The sequence below is a fragment of the Hyperoodon ampullatus genome (genome assembly GCF_949752795.1).
Source record: "Hyperoodon ampullatus genome assembly, chromosome: X".
Taxonomy (NCBI): Eukaryota; Metazoa; Chordata; class Mammalia; order Artiodactyla; family Ziphiidae; genus Hyperoodon; species Hyperoodon ampullatus.
Window position 1 is genome coordinate 43968529 of NC_136913.1, and position 21213 is coordinate 43989741.

The following is a 21213-nucleotide window of genomic DNA, read 5'->3' on the forward strand; positions in this document are numbered from 1 at the left end:
TATAAGGGGATAGGAAACTAAAGCCGCGACTCGCTGCAGGTTGGCTTCCGCCGAAAACGCCCACCAACCTTGGCCCTCCCAACCTCTTCCACGCCTGACTGGGTCTCAACCAACAGCGAAAATGGTACCAACGCGTGAGGGCGGGGTCGGCGGCACAGAGAATTACTATTGGTTGCGAGCGGCACTGGCCTCCTTCCCACCCCCTCCATTGGCCAGTTCCGTAAGGCGGAACCTGTGAGGGGTTGGGTTTGAACTAGGGATATTTCGGAGCCAGCGAGCGATCCTAGAGAGACCCCGGAGCCGGTGGGAGAGACCGCTGCAGCCGCGCTGCTGGGTGAGTGCCCTCCGCCTGGCCTGCCACTCCATCCCTTAGTTCTCAATTGCTAAATGGCCAGCCCTCGGCGCGCCTGCGCGAGACCCTACCCGCCCCCCCCCCACACACGCGCCGTCCCACCACCCCCCGCCACCCCCACGCGCCTGCGCAGGACCCCCGGCTACCGCGCGGTCGTCCGGACGACAGAAGATCCGCCTTCTCATTGGGCAGCTGAACTAGAGGGTTCTAGTTCTGATTGGTGGTCTCTGTATTTGACCCTCCTTTTTCTCTTTACCGCCCCGCTCAAGGCTCCTCTTTGTTGCCGGTTAGCCGCAGGCTGCGCAATTTCGGGAGGGGTCGGGCGATCCCACACACTGAACCTGAGGGTCGTCGTTCTGATTAGTCTTCTCTCTTCTGTCCTGCAGTTTCCAGGACTACGGGGAGGGTAATAGCTTTCCGTTGCATGATGCAAGACAGTGACCCCTGCAAATGGGACCTTACCTGGTCGTTGTGTCTCCCCCAGCCGACTGTGACCCCTGAGGGCGGGGATCAGGTGGCTCCCCCACCAAAGCGTGACCAATGAGGGCTGGGACCTAGTCTGATTCTTGTGTCTGCCCACCAGACTGTGACCAATGAGGGTAGAGACTGGGCCTGGTTCCTATCTTCCCCAGCAAACTGACCAATGAGGGCTGGGACCTGTTCTAGTTCCTGTGTCCACCGCATCCTATGGCTCCCAGAGGGCTGAAACAAGCTTTCAGTCTTTCTGTGGCCTTATAGTCATGTTTTTTAAAACAGTAAATAATTAGATTATTTTAATCATGTCTGTATTAATTGGTTAATTGAGTCCATTTACATTTCTTGTCATAATAAACTATTTGGATTTGATTTTATGATCTCATTCTGTGCTCTCTATTTGTTCAGGTTTTTCCTTTCCTTTTATTCTCCTTTCCACACACCTCCATCAGCCTACAAAGACATGACCACCGATGCCAGCCCCGTGCACCCATACTGGCCCCGGCACCTGAGGCTGGACAACTTTGTGCCTAATGACTGCCCCACCTGGCATCTCCTGGCTGGCCTCTTCTCCGTCTCTGGGGTCTTAGTTGTGACCACATGGCTGTTGTCAGGTCATGCTGCGGTCATCCCACTGGGGACTTGGCGGAGACTGTCCCTGTGCTGGTTTGCAGTGTGTGGGTTCATTCACTTGGTGATTGAGGGCTGGTTCAGCCTCTACCACGAGGACCTTCTCGGAGACCAAGCCATCTTGTCTCAACTCTGTGAGTCCTGAGTTCTTCAGTGTGCTGTGGAAGGGAATTTCCTGGGCAGGGATTGGCTTAGATGTTTACCCACTCACCAACTCTTTGCCATTCATTTTATTTTATTTTTTATTTATTTTTTTGTGTGTGGTACGCGGGCCTCTCACTGTTGTGGCCTCTCCCATTGCGGAGCACAGGCTCCAGACGCGCAGGCTCAGTGGCCATGGCTCACGGGCCCAGCCGCTCCGCAGCATGTGGGATCTTCCCGGACGGGGGCACGAACCTGCGTCCCCTGCATCAGCAGGCGGACTCTCAACCACTGTGCCACCAGGGAAGCCCATTTTAAATAAAACTTTTAAATTTATTTAACTTTTTGTTGCATATATATTCACATGGATCCCAAACTAAGCAATTTAAAGAGGTATGTGGTGAAAATCTGCGTTCTATCCACCAAGTTTCCCCAAATAATTGCATATGTTTCTTTTCAGGGTTTTACACATAAATTAACACACATAAGCCTCAGTTTGCTCAATTATAAAAGAGGGATAATAAGTCATATCCAAATATATGTAAGACACTTAGAACAGTGTTTGGCAGATAGTAGATGCCATATTACTTTATTATCATCATCTTTATTTTTTCTTTTGTGTAAATGGTAACATGCTACGTACACTTCTGAACTTTGCTTTTTTTAAATGAGGACACTTACAGAACTATTTGACTTTTCCAGTATTGATAGCATTTTCCACCAACATTTTGCTGTTACAAACAATACTCCTTTTTGGCCTCAAGAATAAATCCGCTAGAACATTCTTCTGCAAGTCTCCATGTGGAGATCTGCTTTCATTTCTCTTGGGTAAATATGGAGGAGTGAAATGGCTGGGTCACATGGTAGATGTGTGTTTACCTTTATGAAAAACCGCCAAACTTTTCAAGAATGGCTGCACCAAAAAAAAAAAAAAAAAAAATGGCTGCGTCATTTTATATTCCCACCGGCAGTATATGAGAGTTCTAGTTTCCCACATCCTGACACTTGGTAAGGTCAGGTGTTTCTTAAATTTTAGTCCTTCCAGTGGATGTGAGTGATATCTCATTATGGTTTTAATTTGCTTTCCCTTAATGACTAACAAAAGTTTGAGTAGCTTTCATGTGTTTATTGACCATTTGGAAATCCTCTTTTGTGAAAAACCTATTCCAGTCTCCTATTTTTACATTGGGTGATCTGTCTTTTTCTTGATTCTCTGCTCACTCTTTCATTTACTCATCTGTTCACCTTCTCTCTCTCTCTCTCTCGCTGTCACTCACTGATTGGCTACATCCCTCACTCCATCATTTACACCTGCCTCATTTTATTCCACATTTATTGAATACCAGACAATCACAGCAACACTTATTGTTCTGTGCCAGGTTTGCACACATTATCTTGTATAATTAACCCTAGAGTCCAAACAACTACCCCATTTCACAGATGAGGAAACTGAGGCATGGGGAAGTTAGTCTGAGTTCCTTTTCCTGATGATATTCTTCATGTATGTCTCTTGTCTTCTTCAGGGAAAGAGTATGCCAAGGGAGACAGCCGATACATCCTGTAAGTGTTTGCCTCTGTCAAGGGAGACCTGTGTTTTGGAGGGGTGGTGAGTCAGGGACCACTAATGGGGTGCCTTGTGGGGAGAGCACAGTGATGCCAGTGCCCCCAATCCTTTCCCTTGCAGGAATGATAGCTTCATGATATGCATGGAGACCATCACAGCTTGCTTGTGGGGACCACTCAGCCTATGGGTGGTGATCGCCTTTCTCCGCCAGCAGCCCCTCCGCTTTGTCCTACAGCTTGTGGTCTCTGTGGGTGAGGAGAGGGCCCACACTGGGTGCTTGAGGGCTTGATGGGGGATCCACAGACATGGGGGCATCCCTGCAGGTGGGACCTCTCAATGTGCCCATCCAGGGCTGAGTCAGACTGAATGACAAACTCCCTGAGGTTCTGGAACAGCCACGCCCCTCTTGGCCTGCATTCTCAAGCGAGGAGGGTTCATTTCTCCTCCCACCCCGTCACAAAGTCTCCCATGAAGGTTACGGTTACATGAGGTGGCCCATGATGGTGGGAGGCCCCCGCATCCTCCAGGAGCAAGATTGAGTTTCCTTCATCTGAGATTCAGTCCTCTTATGTTCTTACTTTGTTAACTTTCTGGAAATGTGAGTTCTCTTTAGTCCTGGAATCCTGAGCTGTCTTGAATGAAAGGATTTTGAGCTTCCTTAAACTCTAGAGATATGAACTCTCCTGAGTTCAGAAAGTCTCAGCTTCTGATTTCTGGAAATCTCACTTTTCTGTTTTCTCAAATCCTCAGCCGTATGATTGCAGAACTCTTATGTCTCTGAATTTGGGAATCCTGAGCTCTGATGACTTGGAAAATGGCTTGGAATTGTTCCCACTCCTTACAGGATTTCCTTCTTCCCTTTCTATCTCCCACAGGTCAGATATACGGGGATGTGCTATATTTCCTGACAGAGCACCGTGAGGGATTCCAGCATGGGGAGCTGGGCCACCCGCTGTACTTCTGGTTTTACTTTGTCTTTTTGAACGCCCTGTGGCTGGTGCTGCCCGGAATCCTCGTGCTTGATTCTATAAAGCAACTGGCTCGTGCCCAGAGCACGCTGGACACCAGAGCCACAAAAGCCAAGAGCAAGCAGAACTAATGAGTGATGAACTGGGCTTGAACACTGGCTATTGAGGAACTCTCCACCTGCCAGAAGATTCCAACCCTTGCTCTCACAAGTTGGAAGGACAAATCGAATTGATCTGTCAAACTCAGGCTGATGGGTGGACAGGGGGAAGAAAGGAGCTGTGTGGAGCTACTGTCAGCAGCTGTTGGGACAAAGGTACAAGAGAACCTTGGAAGTCTGTGATGGGGACAATTTTTTTTAATCGGGAAATAAAGATCTTGACCCTATACTGAGAGATGTTTAATGACTAACCCAGAGATGCCCCATGACTGACCCCATAGACCCATCCAGCACTCATTCCACAGACCACCATTCTCTCAGCCATAGACTGCCATCATCATCATGTAGACCTCGAATCTATGACCTCACAAATCCCCATCACTGACCCCACAGATTCCTCTGATGGCTGATTAGATCCATGAATCACACCTGTCAGCTCTTTTAAGGTGTGATCATCCACCCACACCCTTGGCGTTCTCTCCGGAACACACCTCTCTTTTTGCAATATGGACAGGCTGAGAATTTTCCAAATCCAAGTTCTTCAGTTTACTCAACCTCTTGTCTCCTGATCAGGTACCCCACAACTACCCCATCACTAACTCCATAGACCCCTCATTACTCACTCCAAAGACCCCCATCACTACCCTAACAATCCCATCACTCAAACCAGAGACCCCACAAAACTCCACCACCTTCCCATCACTCACACCACATACTCCATCATTAACAACTAAGATACCCATCACTCTCCCCACAGCCTTTCATTTGCTCCATAGACCATCATTCACCTCACAGACCTCTGTCACTCACACCACAGACCCCATCACTCGCCCTAACAGACCTCCCATCACGTACAACTCCAAGACTCACCTCATAGACTCCCTATCATGTGTCACACAAACCCTCTCACTCTCCCCACAAACCCCCTATCATTAACCCCATAGGCCTCATCACTCACCATACAGATCCCCTATCACCACCGTATAAACTCCCCATAACTCACCCTGCAGAATCCATCACTTACCTTACATACCCCATCACTCACCCTATAGATCTGGGAAGATCCCCAGATCTTCCATCACTTACCCCATATCCTATCACTCAACCCCACAGACCACCTATCATGTACCCACAGATACTCTTCACCCTACAGAGCCCCATCACTCATCCTGCACTCTGTCATTAACCTCACAGACCTTCAGTCATAAAACAAATGGGTACTTGAGGAATTTTGAGATGACAAAGAATGAATAATAAAACTGCAGATACCTGGAGACTGGCTCCAGGTAACCTGTGCAGAGCAGGACTTCAGTTTAAATCCTGGTTCTGCTCAAGCCTACAGTGTAGCTTTTGAGAAATGCCTCACTGTTAAGGCCGTGCTTCACCTTCTCACCTCAGATCCATCACTTACCTCATGGTTTACTTAAGGCATGCTGGCCTCTGTGCTCTTCCTCAGACACACCAGGCACAGGCCCACCTTCCATCCACTGCACTGTCTGCGCTCTGTGCCACTTACTATCGCTTTGGTCTAGAGCACGTTCTCCTCTTTCATTCAGTGCTTCCATCTGTAAAATGCTGATAATAATAGTACCTATCTCATAGGGTTTTTATGCAGATTAAAGGAATTAATATATTTAGACTATCTGGCATACACTTTGTTGAATGGAACAATGAACAAATGAAAGAGAAAGTTCTCCCCAGCACTATGACAAGGACCTCCTTTTTGAATTCCTTGCTTCCAGTATCTTTCCTTCCAGGGCTCTCTCCACAAACCAAGACAGGGACATCTGATCACATCATACCCCCATCTAAAACCTGTGCTCCAGGGCCCTCAGGATAAAACTCCAAGCTCTAGGCTAATGTTTTGCTCATTCCACCCTATGGTAATTTTAATGAGAAACAGACTTTCAAACTCCCTGTTTCCATCAGAAAATCCAGCAGTGCCACAGAAGTGTTTTAGAATTGCAGACTTCTCTAAAAAGGTAACGTTAAGGGTAGCATCCATACAATACTGCAGCAACAGCTGGAGTCCAGGTAACTTACAGGACTCCTTTGTGAGAAATTACATTTGTAAGGGCAGCCTGTATTTTGTCCAAACCATATAGATGTTATACAGTAAAGTGAGGAGAATGCCTTTTTGCATTTTGTGGTACATAAAGTTTCTCAAAGGAGTCTAAGCTATGTCCAGTATTCAGCTGATATTTGGTGGACACACACCATTTAATAACAGGACCGATCTCAACGTGTTGTAAGGATTCAATAAAAACAAAGGCAAACTTTAAAAAGCTAGGACCTCCAGAGAGCATACAAATGGCTTTTTTGGGTAAATTACTTATTGAAGTATAACATGCGGGCAGAAACTGCAAAAATCATAAATGTAAAGCTCCCATGAATTTTCACAACGTGTAAACTATTTTTTAAAAGATTCTGGAAAAAGGATTATTCTTCCGTTCAGCGGATTCATTTGAAGTGAGGATTACAGGCGTTTGAAATAGATGACATCATCTCTAAGCAGAGACGCGAGGCGAGTTGGGGCGGGATGTGGAGCCTTGACGTCGTCGCGCAGCAGCTTCCTTTCCCCGCCCACTTTTCTCGCCTGAATAGGTCGTCACTTTAACACGCACCTAGGTGAACCCGGAAGCAAACTGCCCAAACAACCAAACCAAGGACAAGGGCGGGGCGGGCCCTCAATAGGCGCCTGCACACTGGCTAAAGTGAGGCAAAATGCCCGGCTTTGGGGGGCGGGGCTCCTGGCAACAGCACACTGTGCGCATGCGCAGAGGCGACCTCCACCCTGTGCCAGGTGGTGGGGGGGTAGGGTCCTGTGGCGCCCTCTGCGCCTGCGCCCGGGCGCAAGGTGGGGCCGCAGGCGCCCGCATTCTGGGGTGTGCGCAAGGGTAGGGGGCAACAGTCAACTCTCACCCGGAGGCGGGTGGTGGAGGGATGGCGACGGCCTCTGGATCCTCGGACTTGGCCGGCTCCGGAGCGCCCCCGCCTGGTGGGGGAGCCCAAGCGGCAGCTGAGGAGGAAGAGCGAGAGGTGGTGCGGGTCCGAGTCAAGGTGAGGCTGGCGGCCCGTCGTCCAGCCCGCCCAGAGCTCCCGGGGGAAGGGAAGGCGGTGACTGTCCTAGGCTGGAGGGCGGGACCTGAGAATTGGGGTGTTACGTGAGGGGCGAGGCTTGAGGGCAGAGTGATGGTGGCGTGAGTGGAGGGTGGGGGAGAGGCTGGACCTGGGAATGCGAGGGCAGGGCACGGGGCGTGAGGACTGCAAATGGAAAGGTAGAGGCCTCTGGAATGGATGGGTGGAGATTGTGGGAAGAGAGGAGGGGCTATAGGGCTGGAGGAGGGGCCTTAATAGTTGAGTGGGGCCTTGAGAAATGAGGGAGGCTGTTGCTGTCTGAAAAGGAGCCGCTGACATCAGTCAACATATGTGTTGAGAGTGCACTTTTGTGCAAATCCCCACCCTGGATGAGCGGACATACTCGTCGGGGAGACAAACAGCTCAATAAATGAGATGCTTCAGACACTGGTTAATGTCATGGGGAAATAACGAAAAAGGTTTGGAACTAGGGAGTTACTTTAGCCAAGGTCGTACAGGGAAATCCCCAGAGAGGTACTGAAGGAGCAGAGACGCAAATAAAAAGGAGTCAGGCATGTGTATATCAGGGGGGAAGAGTGTTCTAGACAGAGGGAACAGCAAGGGCAAAGGCTGGGAGATGGGGATGAGCTTGGCATGTTCCCTTAGGTTCCCATGTTGCTGGACCCCAGAGAGTGAGGGGAAGGGTGGTAGGAGGTGAATCGGAGAGGTAAGAGGGGCAGATTGCGAAGGGCCTTTGGCGTGTACTCTTGAGTAAGAAAGCTGTTGCAGTAGTTCCAGCAGGCAGTCAGTGATGGCGGCTCAGACTAGGGTCGTGGCACTGGTGGTGATGAGAAGAGGGTAGATTCTGGTGAGAAGTAAACAGATCACTTCAGTGTAATAGAGGAAGCTCAAAGGTAGAGGTTTGGGAGTTCAGAAAAGAGAAGATGCCTGAGCTGTGAGTGAGCCAGCTGAAGAAAGTGGGAAGGACGTACCAGACTGGGGGATCTGCATAAGCAAAGGCCTGGAGCCAGAATGTGTTCAGAGTAACTTCCAGGAGTTTGGTAGTACCAGAGTGTAAAGTTCAAAAAAGCTGACTGGAGAGAGGCTGGCTGGGGTCCTATAGGCCCACCTGTTGGGGATCCTGGGGTTCCCTTTGAAGAGATTTAAGCAGGGGAGTGTTGTAGATAGATGTGCTAGATTGGTTGCAGCGCAGAGGACTGGTTTAGTGAGGGCCAGACTGGACGTGGTGATCCAGGCAACCATCATTGAGGGGATGTAGAAGAAGGATTGGGTGCCTGGACTATTGCAGTAGCCCCCTCACTGGAACACTCCTTTCTCCTTTGTCCCCCACAGACTGTTCATAGAGCAGCCAGAAGGATCCTGTTAAATCCTGAGTCAGACCACATCCCTCCTCTGCTCAGAACCCTCCCAAGCCTCCGCCACCCTCCACTCAGAGCAAAAACAGCAGTTCTCCCCATGGCTCAGAACTCCCACCTTGATCTGGTCCCTGCCACTCACTCCATGTCAGCATGGTGATGTGACCCCTGATGGCCTACCCCTGTCTTCTCTCCCCAGAAATGTGAGAGCTTCTTGCCACCTGATTTTCGCTCTTTTGCTGTGGACCCCCAGATCACCTCACTCGATGTGTTACAGCACATCCTCATCCGAGCCTTTGACTTGAACGGGTGAGTAACGGGATGCTGGGGAAAACCAGTGGGCCACCCACCTCGACAGCGGTTGTTTGGAATTTTTATTGTTGTTGTTTGGTAAAGGGGGAGGTTGTTTTATTATTATTACTATTATTATTATTATTATTATTAAAATAATCCCACAGTGAACAAACAGCCACATACATACCTTGGAATATTTGGGGAAATCTAGTCATAGGAGTAATATTGCTGAGTTAAACGGTGTATGCTTTTTTTAAATTTCAACAGATGTTTCCAAAATGTTCTCCAAGTAGGTATTACCAATTTACAGTCTCACCAGCAGCACATAAAATTCCTGTTTCCCTCACACCCTCACAAACACTGGCTACTAAAAATATTGGAAAATTTGCCAACCTGGTAGATGAAAAGTAGTGTCTCTTGGAGGCAGGTGTGATGACTATTTTGTTGTCGTTGTTATTTTGGACGAATGCACATGGTAACAAACTCAAAGAATACAAAAGCGATGGGTATTTCGGATGTTTCCATGGTTACAATAGTTATCACACAAGATACTTCTTTGCATAGTTGCACAGGTGTATCTGAAGAACAAATTCTTAGTTGTTATTTGACTTTTTGTGCATAAACATTTTTTGTTGTGAAAAATAACAAACGTACAGATTGCTTTTTTTATGCACAAGGCTGCTTTCTTCCCAATTCTATCCCTCAGCTACTCTGTTACCCTCCCTAGAGGGGACCACATTACCAGTTTCCAATGTGCTCTCCAGATACAAGCAGGTGTGTGTCTGCTTCTGTTTGTGAAACAAAATAGAAATAAATGATCTGACCTCAGGCTGCCTGAAATCCTTGGCACAGTGCCCAGCACACAGTAGGAAGTTGTTTTCAAAATCATCTATCCTCCTCAGCTTCTTTTGGAAACTGTCCCTGAGGCCCCCAGGGCACTGGGGCACTGAAAGCTGCCATGTCTCCTCTGGCCAGGAAGAAGAATTTTGGTATCAGCTACCTGGGCCGGGATCGGCTGGGGCAGGAAGCTTATCTCTCACTCCTGTCTGACTGGGACCTCAGCACGGCCTTCGCCACCGCCTCCAAACCTTACCTGCAGTTGCGTGTAGATATTCGGCCCACTGAGGATAGTGAGTACCTGGTGCCTCATGGGCACTGCTCTGGGATGCCCCCCTTTTCCCGTGGGATGACTCCACTCCTCACAATGCACTCCCTCACAGTGGGCTAGAGAGCAAGGAATCCTGGGTCCAAATCCTGGCTTGGCCAATGGCCCTCAATTTCTTTATCTGTAAAGTAGAGATAATGGTATCTTAGGGCCATCATGGTGATTAAACAGGGAAATTCATGTAAAAAGCCTGGAAAGGTGCATGGCTGCATAGTGAATGCTCAAAAAGTATTAGCTCTAATAACAATAACGATCACATTTATTATAGCATATAATGTAGTAATATATAATTGCATAATGCAATATAATAATAGAGCCACAGTATTATATGTTTCAGTTATAATAATATTGTAAATATAACAATGCTGATTATAGTCATGGTAATTGTATTTATTCATTCACTCACCCTGCACTCATATTCATTTGTTTGTTCCTTTTATCTCTCAGCCATTTCCAGTCTTCTCATATTTGTTCCCCTAGTCTTACCTGTACTGGTCCCTGAGAGCCCACAGGTAAATTAAGACACCGTCCCCAAAATTTGATTATGGAGCATACATTAGAAAATAATAGTGTGTCAGTGTTAAAGTTCCTGGGTATGGTAACGGTATTATGGTTATAGAAGGAAAATATCCTTGTTCTCAGGAAAAACACAGTTAAGTATTAAGGGGTAAAGCATCATGATATCTGCAAATAATTCAGCAAAAAAATATACAATGGAATATTACTGAGCCATAAAAAGAAACGAAATTGAGTTATTTGTAGTGAGGTGGATGGACCTAGAGTCTGTCATACAGAGTGAAGTAAGTCAGAAAGAGAAAAACAAATACCATATGCTAACACATATATATGGAATCTAAGGGAAAAAAAAAAGGTCATGAAGAACCTAGGGGTAAGACGGGAATAAAGACACAGACCTACTAGAGCATGGACTTGAGGATATGGGGAGGGGGAAGGGTAAGCTGTGACAAAGTGAGAGAGTGGCATGGACAGATATACACTACCAAACGTAAAATAGCTAGCTAGTGGGAAGCAGCCGCATGGCACAGGGAGGTCAGCTCGGTGCTTTGTGACCACCTAAAGGGCTGGGATAGGGAGGGTGGGAGGGAGGGAGACACAAGAGGGAAGAGATGGAACATATGTATATGTATAACTGATTCACTTTGTTATAAAGCAGAAACTAACACACCATTGTAAAGCAACTATACTCCAATAAAGATGTTAAAAAAATTTAAAAATTTAAAAAATTATATATAAGCAAGATGAAGCAAATGTGGCAAAAATGTGAACAGTTGGGGGAGCTAGATGAAGGACATACGGATGGTCAATGTATTCATCTTTTAACTTTGTCATAGATTTGAAATTTTTTAAAATAAAAAGTTGTGGAGTGGAAGACACGGTTCCCAGCCTTGGGGAATTCACAGTGTCTATTTGGGGTGACTGAGGCATTTTATTTTACTTTATTTATTTATTTTAAATATTTATCTATTTATTTGGTTGTGCCAGGTCTTAGTTGCAGCTCGCGGGCTCCTTAGTTGCGGCTTGCCGGCTCCTTAGTTGTGGCATGCATGTGGGATCTAGTTCCCTGACCAGGAATCAAACCTGGGTCTCCTGCATTGGGGTCACAGAGTCTTAACTACCGTGCCACCAGGGAAGTCCCGAGGCATTTTATTGATGTCATAATAACATATAAATAGCTAACATGTGTCGAACACTTGGGGCCATTCTGCACACATAATGTTTATTCATTGGATTGTCAAAACAATCCTACAGGGTAGGGACAATCATTATCCCAATGTTATAAATGGGGAAACTGAGGCTCATAGAGGGGACAGGACTTGTCCATGTGACACAGACAGTAAGTGGAGGAGCAGGATTTGAACCCAGGTGGTGGCTGAACTGTCTTCAGAGTCCTTGCTTTTAACCATTTAACTCTACAAAATGTGGGGCTTGTTAAGAAAAGGAAATTAGAGAAAAAGATAGGCAGAGAGAGAGAGAGAGAAACAAGAGTCAGAGGGAAAGATAGTGACAGAGACAGGCAGAGAGACAAATGGGAAAAGACAGGTAGCCAGAGACACAGGAACCTCTACACTGAGCAGCCCTATGTGCTACTATGTGTCAGTCACTTAGCTAAGTCCCCAAGCCCCCATTTCCTCACCTATAAAATAGACACAATAGCACTATTTCAGTAAAGAAATAAAATCTGCCCCACTAATAAACACGTGAAGAAAACCCCAACTGCACAAGAACTGAGAGGAATGTAAATTACAGAGAGACACACACCCATCAGTTTGGCAAAAGGACATTTAAAAGTTATCTTTTTAAAGAGCATCAACTTTCCAGTTACTGATGAGTTAGTTCTATTCCTACCATTGTCTTGTTTCCCAAACTCCTGCAAATACACGAATTCCTGATCCCCTTACACTGATCTCTTTGTTCAACCCTAAGCCAATTCTATGTTGTTTTAATCATGTAGCTTTATGATATGTTTTAATGTTCTCCTTTTAAATTTTTTTCTTGAATATTCTCACGTACTTACTGTTTTTTTTTTAATTATTATTTTTTTTGTATGCGTTGGGTCTTGGTTGCTGCGCATGGGCTTTCTCTAGTTGCGGCAAGTGGGGGCTACTCTTCATTGTGGTGCATGGGCTTCTCATTGTGGTGGCTTCTCTTGTTGCAGAGCATGGGCTCTAGGGTGCGTGGGCTTCAGTAGTTGTGGCACACAGGCTCAGTAGTTGTAGTGCACAGGCTTAGTTGCTCCATGGCATGTGGAATCTTCCCAGACCAGGGCTCGAACCCATGTCCCCTGCACTGGCAGGTGGATTCTTAACCACTGCACCACCAGGGAAGTCCCACTGTTCTTTTCATTTAATAGAATTAGCTTATCATTTCATTAAAATCCTGATGGGAATTTGATTGGAGCTGCTTTTTTGGGGGGGGGGCTGTGCCACACAGCTTGCAGGATCTTAGTTCCCTGACCAGGAATGGAACCCAGTGAACCTGGGCCCACGGCAGTGAAAGTGCCAAGTCCTAACCACTGGACTGCCAGAGAATTCCCTGGAGTTGCATTTTTTAATGAAACTATTTTTTTTTTTAGCCGCACCACGTGGCTTGTGGGATCTTAGTTCCCTGACCAGGGATTGAACCCAGGCCCTCCACAGTGAAAGCACAGAGTCCTAACCACTGGACCGCCAGGGAATTCCCTAATGAAACTAATCTTTAATTATCCAGTAAATACATTCTCCTTATTATAAATAATGCTGAAGTCTCCTGGAACCACTGTGCCTAATCTTTTTTTTTAATTTATTTATTTAATTTATTTTATTTTTGGCCGCACTGGGTCTTTGTTGCTGCACGCGGCCTTTTCTCTGGTTGCTGCGAGTAGGGGCTACTCTTCGTTGCAGTGCGCGGGCTTCTCATTGTGGTGGCTTCTCTTGTTGGGAGCACGGGTTCTGGGCGCATGGGCTTCAGTAGTTGTGGCACACAGGCTCAGTAGTTGTGGCTTGCGAGCTCTAGAGTGCAGACTCAGTAGTTGTGGCTCACGGGCTTAGTTGCTCCGCGGCATGTGGGATCTTCCCGGACCAGGGCTCAAACCTGTGTCTCATGCATTGGCAGGTGGATTCTTAACCACTGCACCACCAGGGAAGCCCCCACTGTGCCTAATCTTGTTCCCCTACCCTTTTGCCCTGCAGGAGCTACTTTGATGTGTAACCTTACAGGTCCTTTATTTATTCACACACATATACACACAGACAAATTAATCTACATATAGAGATACGTAAGTATATTCATATTTGTATATATACACAGACGGTATGTGTTTAACATTAATGGCATCATGCTATACCTTAATAGGTAAGTAAGGGCTTCCCTGGTGGTGCAGTGTTGAGAGTCCGCCTGCCGATGCAGGGGACACAGGTTCGTGCCTCGGTCTGGGAAGATCCCACATGCCGCGGAGCGGCTGGACCCGTGAGCCATGGCCGCTGAGCCTGCGCATCCAGAGCCTGTGCTCCGCAACGGGAGAGGCCACAACAGTGAGAGGCCTGCGTACTGCAAAAAAAAATAAATAAATAAGTGAGTAAGTAAGTGTCCAATCGATGGAGCTGTTACAAATATTATTAATGGAATTCTTGGGATTGTGTTCGTGACTGTGAAAGCAACAGGCATGCTGTGACCACTTAGATGGCCCAGTCCCTCTTTCAGGGAAGAAGTCAGTTTCTGTCACCTCTACAGTTGGAAGATTACCAAGCCTAGACCATCAACCAATCTGTGTATTTGTGATATGAATTCTCTTTCTGTCATATGTATTGCAGATATTTCTTTCCAAGCTTATCTTTTTGTTTTATGGCTTTGTTTATGGTGATTTTTTGATCCTATCAAAAACTAAACTATGTATGCAGTCTTATACATATATCTGTCTTTTTCTCTATGATTTCTGAATTCCTCCTTACGTTGGAACATCCTCCCCATCCACAAGCTTATACAAATATTCTCCTACATTTTCTTCTAATATGCTTATTATTTTCTTTTCTACATATAAATCTCTGTCAGCATTGTGATTAGTAGACCTAGCTTTAAAAAAAAATTCCAGACAAATAGGTATGTCAGCATCATTTATTAAATAACACTTTTTCTACACTGATTTGAAATGCCACTTTTGTCATGTACTGAGTTCCCATATGTCCTTGGATTTATTTCTGGGCTTTCTATATTGAATTCCACCAGTTGGCTCTGTTTGTCTCATGCTATGCTAACACCATATTTTTATCACAGTGGTTTTGTGATACATTTTAATAAGGCAAGCATTACCTTCCTCCCACTATTCTTTTTTTTTGGCTCTCCTTTTTCTTAACTATTCTTAAATGTGAATTCTTTCATATGAACCTTAAAATAATTTTATCCAGTTCAAGGAAAAAACCCACTACATCACTGATTGGCATTGCACAAAATATATAATTTAGGATTTGGGAGGTTTGACAATTTTATGATAAGGAGGTGCAGTATGTATAGTACATATTGTGTAATACTGCAAGAAGGGCCTGGGGCAGCACCCCATAATGAAACTTGCATGTTTCTTCAGGGAAGTGTGTGCATATTCACACTTAGTGAGTTACCTAAAGACTAGATATAGGGCTTCCCTGATGGCGTAGTGGTTAAGAATCTGCCTGCCAATGCAGGGGACCTGGGTTTGAGCCCTGGTCTGGGAAGATCCCACATGCCGCGGAGCAACTAAGCCCGTGCACCACAACTACTGAGCCTGCACCCTAAAGCCCACGAGCCACAACTACTGAAGCCCACGTGCCACAGCTACTGAGCCTGTGTGCCACAACTACTGAAGCCCACACACCTAGAGCCTGTGCTCTGCAACAAGAGAAGCCACTGCAATGAGAAGCCCGCGCACCGCACCAAAGAGTAGCCCCTGCTCACCACAGCTAGAGGTAGCCCACACACAGCAACGATGACCCAACGCAGCCAAAAATAAATAAATAAAGTAATTTATTTTTTTAAAAAAAGACCACATGTAGTCACTCGTCAGTTCAGATCCGGTTTTGCCACTAGATGAGTTTGGGCTTGTAGAAATCCTTTGTCCATTTTATTAACAGGTTCTTTCTTTCTTTTAAAAGTCAATATAGAATATCTCTCTTTTCCTGTCATGTGTTTGGTCTTTTTTTATTTTTTAAACCCACTGAGTTGTACACTTTATTTTTTTTTTAATTTGGTTGCACCGAGTCTTAGTTGCGGCTCACGGGCTCCTTAGTTGCAGCATGTGAACTTTTAGTTGCGGCCTGCATGTGGGATCTAGCTCCCTGACCAGGGATCAAACCGGAGTCCCCTGCATTGGGAGCGCCGAGTCTTAGCCCCTGCACCACCAGGGAAGTCCCATGTTTTTGGTGTTGAGTGGTGCTTTTTCTGACATTCACATGGCTGCTCTTGCTTTCTGCTTGTGTTTGCCAGGTATACCTTCATGTTTCTTCCATTTTTAACCTTTCTTTGTCACCTAGTTTTAGTATGTCTCTCACAAAATCTCCATAGCTGGATTTATGCTTTTTTACACAACTGACAGTGAAATCTTTTGAGCACTTTTCCCCTCCAGTCTCCCCCACCCTCCGTAGCCCGTGAAATGGAAGCTTTGGAACACTTCTCATTCTCATCCTTCTCCTGCTCCCTAACCCTTAACTTCTGGGCTTTGCTCCGACAGTAATTTTTTCTCTTTTTCAATTCCAGGCTATCATTATCTTTTCTTTAGAGTCACTCGCTTATGTTTCAGGAATCCTAACATAACAATATTACAAACTCCCAGTCACAGTCTCTTTGTCATTTTATGTTTAACTGTATATATTAAAAACTTGTGGCCTGTCCCCACTTACCCTCCCTTTTGCCTTCCCCCACCCACCTTGAGCCCTTGTAGTCATTCAGTAGTCATTTCTTAGAGAACTTCTTTGTTCTCCTCCAGTAAGGTGCATGCCTTAGATGTATGCTAATGATCAGAAACTTCAGTCGTGATGGATACGTACTGGGTTGGCTGGATGTGTGACCCTTGGATCTCAGGCCTCTCTTGTCAGTACTCCGTGGGTGCTGCAAGCCAGTGTCTTGCTTCCAGAGTTGTGAAACAGAAGCCCATCGGCATTCTGACCTTTCAGTTGTAAGCAGCCTGTTCTTCGTCTTTGGAAGCTGGCAAGAGTTTGTCTTCATTCTTAGAATGTGGGCATTTCACCAGCAGGTGAATAGAGTTGGGGGAGCCCGTGGTCTGTGCTGTTCGTTGATTCATCCTACCTGAGACCTGCCGAGCCACTTCTTCCTCTCAGGGACAGTTTCCTTCATATCTGGGTAATTCTGTCTCCACCTGACCCCTTTGCTCCTCCTGCATTTCTTAGGGTTTGCATTGTCAGGTCTCCTGGACTTGTCCTCCAGGTCTCTCTGCTTTCCTCTCAGATCATCAAGCTTTAGCTCTGTGCCTTGACAGGGGCTCCTCTCTTTGGTCTTTCACACCATCGGTGTGACCTTCTTTATTTTACCTGTTGAGTAGTGCGACCTTCATGTTACGTGTTTTCATGTTTTAGAAAGCCCACTCTGGCAGCTGTTGGGAGAGGGTGCAGAGAGGCAAAGGGGAGGCAGGGACTGGTTGGGAGGCAGTTTCAGGTGAGAGGCATGGTATGAGCTGAGAGAAGAGGTGGAATTGAAGTGTGTTCTGCATGCAGAAGCTATGGAGCTTGGCGACGGTTTGGCCCTGGGAGTTGAGAGAGTGGGAGGCGGCAAGGACATCTGTGAGGTGTGGGACTTAAGCAACTGAACAGATAAGAGACGCTGTTCACTCACATGAGCAGAGGAGGAGGTTTTGTCTAGAGTGGATCTTGGGCTCCCCTTTTGGACCCCTTAGGTTTGCAGTGCCCCATGGGACACCTAAGGAGAGGCAGTGACATCCACTTGTGGCCCAGGGTTTGCTTCCCCCTCAGCTCTGTGAGAGAAAGTACAGTGGACTTCATGGAAATGTTGCTTAGTGATGGCATTTGCCTGCAAATGACAATGGCTTGAGCAAATCCCAGTTGATTTGTTTCATATAATAGAGTTTGAAAGCCACTGGTCTTTGCTCTTGCCAGCTTAGCAGCTCTGTGGCGCCAGGGCCGACATCTCTTAAGTCTCTCGAACTTACTCAGGTGGCCACTGCTGCTTCAGCCACATGACATTTGAGGTGGGCAGAAAGGATGCAAGGCGGAGTAAAGAAGAGAGAGAAGGGACAGACTTCTGCTGATGTTCCAAGGGCCAGAACTGGATAATATCAAGCATAGCATTGTTTCTTCTGTCTAACATGCAGGGCATACCTGTTCTACAAATACTTTTGCTAAAATTTATCTGGGCCCTGGAGTAAGGTAAATGAGATTCACATCCCAGCCCTACCGTTTCCTTGGCCACTTACCAACTCTTCCAAGCTGTTTGTCATGGTCTGCAAAATAAGAATGATAATGGTAGTCTATACCAAATGTGGGAGGACGACTAGCAGGAATATAAGATTAAGAGTTTGGACTCTTGTGCTTTGGGCCTGGCCTTCAAATTTCTGTTCTTTCACCCACTTGCTGTGGGGCCTTGGGCAACTTCTAGTCCTGACTATGCATGTTTCCACATAGAGTGGCGATAATAATAGTGCCTAACTTAGAGGATGGATGTGAATATTAAATGAGTTAAGATCTGCAAAGGGCTCAGAACGTTTCCTGGCACTTAGCCGTATGGAAGTGTTGTCTACTGTTCTTATTGTTTATATTGACGTTAAGCCCTGTCACAGTACCTGGCACATAGTAAGTGCTTGATAAGTATTACCTTCTATCATTAAAATACTACTATTAGAGTCTGCCCAGCCATTCTGTGAGACAGTTTCCACAAGAGGATTATTCATGGTTTTATTTTTTACATAAATAAATGTAAAAAATAATGTAAAATGTAAAAATGGGATGACATGGGAAGGGAGAGTGGAGTGGCTCATTGCCCTGTGGGTGGCCTGGCTTTTGGAGGGAGAGGAACCCGGCCCTGAGGTCTGAGGTTCTCATCCGCATTCTCATACGGCGTCATTCTGTGTGCCCAGGCCCGCTGCTGGAAGACTGGGACATAATCAGCCCCAAGGATGTCATTGGCTCCGACGTGCTGCTGGCTGAGAAGCGGTCATCGCTGACGACAGCTGCCCTGCCCTTCACACAGTCCATCCTCTCTCAGGTGCTTTCAGGGAGCCCTGGGGCCCAGCTGTGATTGGAGGGCAGGGCATCCCTGGCACCCCGGATTCCGAGCATGCCGGTTGGCACCTGCCCCTGGCCTGCCCAGCTGAGCGGTGGCCTCCCTCCCTCCTTCCTTCACAGGTGGGCCGCACCTTGTCCAAGGTCCAGCAGGTGCTGAGCTGGTCATATGGGGAAGACGTCAAGCCCTTCAAGCCTCCCCTGAGCGATGCAGAGTTTCACACATACCTGAACCACGAGGGCCAGCTCTCGCGCCCCGAGGAGTTGCGCCTGCGGATCTACCATGGTGGTGTTGAGCCCTCCCTGCGAAAGGTGAGCCTTCTTGGTCACTCATTGGATCCATCACAGCAGTCATGAATAGCTCAAGAGACACATGCTGTGGGCCACACTCTCGGGGGATGGCATGGAAGTATTCCAGCACAGCAGGCTTACCTTCAGGAGGGGCTAGGAGTCAGAGGCAGGAAGGCAGGCTTTTCCAAAGGAGGGCAGAGGCCCAGGGTGGCTGGGTGGTGATGGATCCACACGAGGGTGTGGCTGCTCATCTGTAGACCCTCAGCCTCATCCCTTTCATCCCTGGCCAGGTGGTGTGGAGGTACCTTCTGAACGTGTACCCAGACGGGCTGACAGGCCGCGAGCGGATGGACTACATGAAACGCAAGAGCCGCGAGTATGAGCAGCTCAAGAGCGAGTGGGCCCAGCGGGCGAGCCCCGAGGACCTGGAGTTCATCCGCAGCACGGTCCTCAAGGACGTTCTGCGTACCGACCGGGCCCACCCCTACTTCGCGGGGCCCGAGGACGGCCCACACCTGCGGGCTCTGCATGACCTGCTCACCACTTACGCCGTTACCCACCCACAGGTGTCCTACTGCCAGGGCATGAGTGACCTGGCCTCGCCCATCCTTGCCGTCATGGACCACGAGGGCCATGCCTTCGTCTGCTTTTGTGGCATCATGAAGCGCCTGGCTGCGAACTTCCACCCTGATGGCCGCGCCATGGCCACCAAGTTTGCTCACCTCAAGCTGCTGCTGCGACACGCCGACCCTGACTTCTACCAATACTTGCAGGAAGCCGGTGCTGACGACCTCTTTTTCTGTTACCGCTGGCTGCTGCTCGAGCTCAAGCGCGAGTTCGCCTTTGATGACGCTCTCCGCATGCTGGAGGTCACCTGGAGCTCGCTGCCCCCCGACCCTCCCGAGCATGAGGTAGAGCTCGTGGGCCCCCCCAGCCTGGTGGCAGACACTGGCTTTGGGGGCCACAGGGGACGGCCCGTGCGGCAGAGGCACATGCTGAGGCCCGCCGGTGGAGGAGGTGATGCTTTTGAAGATGCTGTTGACCACTTGGCCGCCACCAGCCAGGGGCCTGGTGGCGGGGGGCGTCTCCTGAGACAGGCCAGTCTGGATGACCTCCAGCAACTCAGGGATAACACAGGCCCCAGGAGGGACCTCCTCGTCCAGCTGCCCCACCCAGCTGCCCTCATCAGCTCCAAGTCTCTCTCTGAGCCCTTGCTGAACTCCTCAGACCCACTGCTTTCCTCCTCTTCCCACCCTGATTCCCCATCGTCTTCATCTCCACCATCCACCCAGGACGCCTCTCCCACTGGTGACGTGGCTGCAGGATCCCCCTTGATGCCAGAGGTGGGCTCCCCACAAGACCCTGGGAAGTCCCTGCCACCTCCACCCCCACTGGGCCTGCCCCCGCCCCAGGAGTTTGGCCGAGGGAACCCATTCATGCTCTTCCTGTGCCTCGCCATCCTGCTGGAGCACCGCGACCACATCATGCGCAACGGGCTGGATTACAACGAGCTGGCCATGCACTTTGACCGCCTTGTGCGAAAACACCACCTGGGGCGCGTCCTACGCCGGGCCAAGGCTCTCTTCGCTGATTACCTGCAGTCAGAGGTGTGGGACTCAGAGGAGGGGGCCGAGGCCACAGCCCCATCTTGATCAGACTCCCTCCAGCCCACTATCAGCCCCACCAGATATCCGTTCGTTGCCAAGAGGGTCTACACATGAGACCCCACCTCCCTGCCTGCCAGCCCTAGACATGTGGGAGCATAGTGCCCTCTCTCCCCAGGTCTGAGAGTATGGGGCTCTGCTTCAGTACTGCCCCACGGCGGCCACGGCCTCTTTTTTCTGTTTTTGTTGTTTTGTTTTTAACAACTGTACTTTGCACACATGAAGGTCACTGTGGTCTGTGTATTTCTCTGCCTTCTCCCTGGTTTTTGTTGTAGATGGAGTCCCCAGGGCCTCTTTACCTGCTGGAGCTGAAATACTTCCCATTTCAGGTGAAGGGCGGC

The 21213-nt window shown here is 48.0% G+C and overlaps 2 protein-coding genes across 3 annotated transcripts; both read left to right on the forward strand.

Annotated features, from left to right (window-relative positions):
* The first annotated feature begins 264 nt into the window (after positions 1-264).
* EBP (EBP cholestenol delta-isomerase) lies at positions 265-4514 on the forward strand. Its single transcript, XM_079726959.1, has 5 exons — positions 265-334; positions 1235-1590; positions 3121-3157; positions 3282-3412; positions 4037-4514. The coding sequence occupies exons 2-5, from the start codon at positions 1290-1292 to the stop codon at positions 4258-4260; spliced, it is 693 nt and encodes a 230-aa protein (XP_079583085.1). The 5' UTR covers positions 265-334; positions 1235-1289; the 3' UTR covers positions 4261-4514.
* Positions 4515-7230: 2716 nt separating this feature from the next.
* On the forward strand, positions 7231-20947 carry TBC1D25 (TBC1 domain family member 25; the record flags this gene model as incomplete). Of its 2 annotated transcripts, none has more annotated exons than XM_079727249.1 (6): positions 7231-7359; positions 8941-9050; positions 10011-10165; positions 18773-18900; positions 19041-19229; positions 19499-20947. In XM_079727249.1, the coding sequence occupies 6 exons, from the start codon at positions 7231-7233 to the stop codon at positions 20858-20860; spliced, it is 2073 nt and encodes a 690-aa protein (XP_079583375.1). In that variant the 3' UTR covers positions 20861-20947. The 2 variants fall into 2 exon arrangements, with proteins under 2 accessions (XP_079583375.1, XP_079583376.1); XM_079727250.1 differs by having other exon boundaries at positions 7231-7347.
* Between the last annotated feature and the right edge of the window lie 266 nt (positions 20948-21213).